Here is a 6,136-nt window from a genome sequence, read left to right as displayed (position 1 = left end):
GGTTTCTACGTGTCTGCTGAAGCTGAAACCCGTGTGTGAGGCCAGAACTGCCTCCTGTGGCAGAGGCACAAAACAGGGCAGGAGAACTGGCCCCTGGGTGCCACCGGGCAAGGTGGGCTCTACTGCACACAGCTCCCATCACTGCAACCACAGAAAATGGTGTGATGTGCACCAAAAAACCCTATAAAATCTCCTCAGTCCCTCCAAACCCATCTGCAGAATAGAGAAGACAGCATGTCTCTGCCTCAGGAAGGTGTATGACGGCTGTGACTCTGGGAGCACGGGCAGAGCAGCAGTGCCTCGCTGATTATTATCTTTTCAAGCTGATGTAATTACCCTAATCAAGGTTTCTCTGACACTGAACTTTACTGTCTGGAAGCACAAAGTTTCCAGAATTAGTCTTTAGTGGTTAAAATTTAGGGGGAGCTGAAGGAAGCTCTGCAGAAGAGAAGGGAGAACTGAGCTGAACTGGGGTCAGTTTTTCCTAGCGAAGAGGAAATTTCAGGCTGAAAATGGATGTTTCAGGAGTCCTCCACACCAGTGAAGGGCAGCACCAGTGTAAAGGATGCAGTGGGACACTCCGGGTGGTCCCTTAGTCCTCGGAGTCCAGCTCTGGGTTCTTCTCTGCTCCAAACCCCCACCTGAACCTGAAGGACCCATCACTGGACCTGGACATTGCTCAGGGGAGTTCCCCAAATGCTACTGGCCAAAAAGTAATGAATTCTAAAAGGGTGATAAAATAGTGCTGTGAAGGACTCCTGTATGTTTCTTGCCAAAAAGATGAGTCTTCTCAGGGAAAATTGCTTTAAAAGACATGCTTGTTGGAAGGCCATGTGCTGCTGGCTTGCCAAATGAAGGGTTCCCCTGGTCTCCTTGCAGCTCTTTAACCCTTGGCTCCAGGTAATTTTGGATACTCAATGGGCACGTGGAAATCTTTCTCCTTCCCCAAACAGAACATCACAGAGTGTTTGCTAGAGAAACCTCATGATAAAGCACTCTGGCAGCTGCAGAGGCAGAAAGGTGCTTAGATTAATAATTATAACGGCAGGGAATTAAGAAACCTGGGGAGATAAATACACCAGAGTTTTGTTAGACAGATGCTTAAAAAATAATCCAGACCTACTTTGTTTCAAGCGTCTCAGAAGCTGAGAGAATTTTTTGTATCTGCAGCTGCCACTTCACTTCTGTAATTTAATCTCATTGAGGTACATTATGTCAAATAATTACCCTAATGAAAACTCTAATGGGAGACAAGAGGAAAATAATAGAGATACTTTGAAGAAATGAAGCTGCTAAGGTGCTTTGTTTTTAACCCGGCACTGGTTTAGCTCCCTGTCCTCCTGGCTGTTGCCCTTACACAGCTTCTGATCTGCCTCCCTTTCAGAAGTGATGTCTCAGATGTGGATCCAGTGATGAATTTTGGCATGTTAGATTCAATACCATCCTTTCAGAGTTTGAAGCAGCCCAACCTATGAAACTAGCTACTGCTTTAGGCAAGTCCAGCCTTCCACGTCCTGCCCCTTTCTGTTCCCCACCAAGCGTGGGCTCAGCTGTCAGGTTTCAGCCTCCTGCTTGTAAAGTCCTCCTGCACGTTGGCCTGAACTGACCTTTTGTTGACTGGTCTCGTCCTCTTCTGAGGTCCTTCAACTATTTTATCTGTTATTTTGGAGAGGCCTGGTGAAGTGATTTCAGCAAGTCCTCACACACTGATTTCCACCCCTACCCATGCCCAGGAGGTGCATCTTGTGGTCGTGTGGGTCCTCTATGCATGTCAGCAGGCTAAACAACTTTTTTGTGTGTGTGTGTGAATAAACTATCTTCTAAAGGCTAATAATTATCCCACCTACCCAGATCTCTGTGCATGAAACCTGAAAGAAAAACTCCTCAACAATTAAATTAATCATCTCAAATGGGTTTCCTTCTTGCTGCCTGGAGGGATAACTTCAGAGAGGAAGTGTGCACTTCCTCCAGCAGGGCCGGGCAGGAGGTAAGGGAGCTCTTCCCCCACCCTGACTCCCACATATTTCCCCGTAAACATTGCCTAATTCTGCCAACATCTTCCCAGTCATATGAGCTATATCAGGTCTTTTTTCCACTGTTCCTGGAAGAGCTGACTCCAGAAAAAAAAAAAAAAAAAAAAGAGACTAGTAAGTTTAGCCCGTTTTTTCTTAAATTAATATTAAATATTAACATTTGACTTTTCTCTCTCTCTCTCTTTTTTTTTTCCCAGATATTTTTCCTGGATTCAAACCACTTCTCCAACTCTAAAAAAAATGAATTTGGTGATCCCTTTGCAGAAGCCTGCACCCAGCCACTGCCAAAAGGTCTCCATTTGTTTCCCAAAGAGGCCTCAGTTTTTCGGGCAGCTTTGCTCCTCCGCGTGCTTCCTGGAGAGCTTGCTGTAGAGGTAAAGTGCTCGCTCCTCCTCCCGGCTCTCGAAGAAGGAGGCAGCGATTTTCCTGCACAGGCGCCGTGCATAGGCTTCCAGAAACACGGTGGCGTAGATGATGCAGAAGAGCAGCCCCATGACAAGCAGCAGAGAGGGGTTGGGGGGCAGGGGGGGGCTGATGCTGCAGTGGGCAGAGCTGAAGGTCAGGTAGTGGTGATAACTCTTCTCAAAGTCCCGCAGGGTCGATTCTTTGTGAGGAAGCTGAAATGGGAAATGGGGCGGGAAATGGGGCAGGAGCTGTATTTTAGCCTGGAATAAAAAGAGTAAAAGGTTAAACGGGGCATGAACAAAACAAACCCAACTGGTTACTACAGAAATATCAGCCTGGAGGTATGCAGTCACCCTTACAGCTTGTTTGGGTGCAGTGAGATGGGGGTATTGAAGGCATATATGCCTCAGGCTGAGTGAGAATAACTGCAGCTGGCAGGGGTGCTGAGCGCTTGGCACGGTGAGACCCAGTCCTGTCATCTTCACCCGCTGCTACAGTGATCGTGATGGGATGCTCCATGTGAGATTCACAGAGAAATATAGTCCAGAGGGTACCAGTATCTGCACATTTGTATATTAGGGTGTGTTTCTAAGCCCTGATTGTTTTACTGTAAGCAGGAATCTGAGCTAAAAAGCTGTGACTGGGAGCTGATATGTGCTGCTATTTAGGTACGTGCTGCACTGGAAGGAGAAATTGAGGCTGTGCCTGGTTTTGCACCTCCCCACACACCCAAGCCTTATGTTGCTTGTCCAGCTGGATGCTGGGGAGGGAAGCAAGCAGCATGTAATCCCCCAAAGGTGGCTGTCCCCACTGGCACCTCCCATGATGTAGTACACAGCAGGTACCCCACAGAGGGAAGCCAAGCAATGTGCCTTCCCCCCATGCACAGACATGGTGCAGGAGACTTTTGCCCACCATAGCTGACACTTCTCCATGACTTTTCCTTTTCAGCAGCAGCAATCTCGAGCCCCCTCCTCCCTCCATCCCTCCTGAACACTGAGCAGAAACGCAGCCCTGAGCAGGGCTTGGTTAGAGGGGCAAAGAAGCTGATACAAAGCATGTCCTGAGCAGGAGGGGTCCCGGCACTCACGTTGTATTTGATGTTGAGAGTGACGGGCACCACGGAGAACTGAGCCACCTTCCTCACAGCTGTGTCCGCCACGCTGAAGGTGACATGGTCCATCGCCACCACCACCAGCATCAGCATCAAGGCCACGGTGAGGCGCAGGGCCTGCACCAGGCACAGCAGCACTTCTTCTCGGGACAACTTCAGGCCCGTGGGCCGAATGAGGTTTTTGGATGAGCCCCCCAGCAGGTGAGCAGCTTTTCTGTCCATGGCTAAACGTTCCAGCTTCTTGGTGATGTAAAAATTGTCAAAGCGGAGGTTGGTGAGGTAATTTTTCAAATACCATGCAGATTCAAAGCAGAGGTAGAGCACAGAAAAGCCAGCGACCAGTTTGTTGCCCGCTCGTACGGAGTCTTTGACCAGTTCTTCAACAGCCAAAAAGTCCCTCCTGACTTTCTCACCAGCCAGGTGCATCTGCTGGTTAATCAGGGATCTGTTGCGAAGCAGTGAAAACCTAAAATGCCCGTTCATAGGCCTCCAAATATTAATGGAATTACCGGCTGCTTGGATTTCCTCCCCGAACTCCCAGGAAGCCATCCCCAGCAGAGCAGTTGAGTTCAACAGGCTCTCGGAGGAATTCTTGCAGATGCACTTGATGACCTGCAGAATGGTTTTAATGTTGCTCACGATGTTCGGGGTCACGTTAACCGCCACGATCATGACGCAGGTTGACAAGAGGAGCTTCCGACCTTGCTTGGTGCCCAACGTGGGCATGATCATGCTGAAGACACAGCGGGCAGGGTGCACCAGGAACAAGGTAAGGAGGAGGAGCAGGCTGAAGGAGACAGCCATCACCACAGCGAGGTGCCAGGAGTACTCCAGGGAAGCAAAGAGCCAGTTGTAGAAGAGGCCTCCAACCACGGCGGCGAGGCAGGAGCACTGCAGGAACAGGGCCCGCAGCTCCCTGCCACCTGCAGGGACCGGCTTGGAGTAAATGCACCATAGATCTGCCGCCATCCTGCTCACCCTTGGGAACAGAAAGGCTTCACAATAGGTGCAGACACTCAACCTGTGCAAAGAGCAAGGGGCGGGGTGTTAGCAGAGGAAATAGAGAGGCACTAATGAGGGGGCTTTGTGACCTCCCTCTCTGAGTGCCTCCGTTCCCGCCCTGCCTCTCTGCCAACCCGAGCTGTTGGCAGCGAGGTCTTCCCTGAAGCCATGAGGGCCAGGAAAGTTCAAGGCACTTCTTGAAATGTCAATTACAACGCAACAGCTCCACCTCTAACATCAGCAGAGGAAAGCATTATATTATTCTATAAAAATAATCATAAAGCCACTCGGAGGGCTGAGCTCTGGCCATGGCTAAGAGCGGCTCTGGTGGTTATTTAGAGGATGCTTGGGGAAGAAAAGCAAAGAGGAGGTGCCTGGCTGCTGTGGAAATCATTAGTTAGCCTTGTAATTAAAAGGAGTTCAATGGATTGGAGGAGGTGGTGTGGGAGTTTCTGCTCTCCCTGCTTCTTAATAGGAGAGCAGACAAAAGGCAGCAAGTTTAAGGGTGACAAATACTGAGCTGATCAGAGAAAACAGTTTCACACTGATGTTCAGTGCCAGAGGAAATCTCCAAGGATAAGAATTTGGCCATTGCAGACAGGATGAAATGTCCCATAGAGCTATTTAAATGTATAATGAAAACAAATGTTTGGGAAGAAATATCGTTTCTCAGGCCTCAGAGGAGGAATGACTCTCCAGAGACCAGAAAACCTGGTGGGGAGAAGGATTCTCCCACCATAGTTTGCAACCCCCTCCCCAGCATCAGACCCCACTAGGCTGGTCCCATCTCCCCCAGCCTGGCAGGAGAGATGGAGGGAAAATTTTGCCTGGCAAGCCTGGCTAATCCATTTACTGGAGGTTTTTCAGTGGAAAAATGCAGGACAGAGGGAAGCAGAGGGAAGCACTACGTACCCAGCAGCAGAGACGTGCCCCAGCCCTGCCCGTAAGCTCTCCATGCTCCGGTGCCTCGTCGCTCTCAGAGAGGATGCTGAAGGCAGCTGCTGGGTGACCCGCGGTAGGAAACCAATGAAGTTGGCACCAGGGAGCCAGGACTCAATAAAAAGGCACTTTTAAGGCAATTCAGGTCAGCAAACACTGGCAATTCCTGATGTGAGAGCGCAAAGCTGGTACAGAGAGTCCAGGAGTGACCCCACTCCAGTGCTGCCTGGGCTTTGCACCTCCTTGACTCTTAGTGCAGAGAAATCTCGGTGTGATGACACATGGCCGAGAGAAATGAATCAGTACCATACGGAGTGACCAGGATGGAACAAGCATCACATGGGGACTGGGGTGTCACTGTCCTCTCTTGGGAAATCAGCTGCCTCATACTAGCCAGCAGCAGGGTGAGGATTTCACTCAGGGAGGATTGCACTCATACAGCAAAGGGGAGCTGAAGGCTGCAGGGAAGCTGTGTTTGACCAGTGGCTCTAGGCAGCAGCAAGTGTTTGTATGCCTAGGCAAACCTGGTCGAAAAGCCTCCACTTGGCTCCAAATCGTTCCCTGTGGGCTGGGGCCTGAGGGAGGGCCAAAATGTTATATACACTGAACCAGTAGTCAGTAAATGAACTGGAACCATAGTTGC

At 49.9% G+C, this 6,136-nt stretch overlaps 1 protein-coding gene across 1 annotated transcript; it reads right to left on the bottom strand.

Moving 5' to 3' along the window:
* Nucleotides 1-2,350: 2,350 nt before the first annotated feature.
* Nucleotides 2,351-5,510, bottom strand: OCSTAMP (osteoclast stimulatory transmembrane protein). The gene is made up of 3 exons (XM_035548474.1): nt 5,467-5,510; nt 3,529-4,573; nt 2,351-2,698 (listed from the first exon to the last, which is right to left on the bottom strand). Exons 1-3 carry the CDS (start codon nt 5,508-5,510, stop codon nt 2,351-2,353), a joined length of 1,437 nt encoding a protein of 478 aa, XP_035404367.1.
* Between the last annotated feature and the right edge of the window lie 626 nt (nt 5,511-6,136).

The sequence above is a fragment of the Cygnus atratus genome, chromosome 16 (assembly GCF_013377495.2).
Source record: "Cygnus atratus isolate AKBS03 ecotype Queensland, Australia chromosome 16, CAtr_DNAZoo_HiC_assembly, whole genome shotgun sequence".
Lineage (NCBI taxonomy): Eukaryota > Metazoa > Chordata > Aves > Anseriformes > Anatidae > Cygnus > Cygnus atratus.
This window is presented reverse-complemented; position numbering and strand designations above follow the sequence as displayed.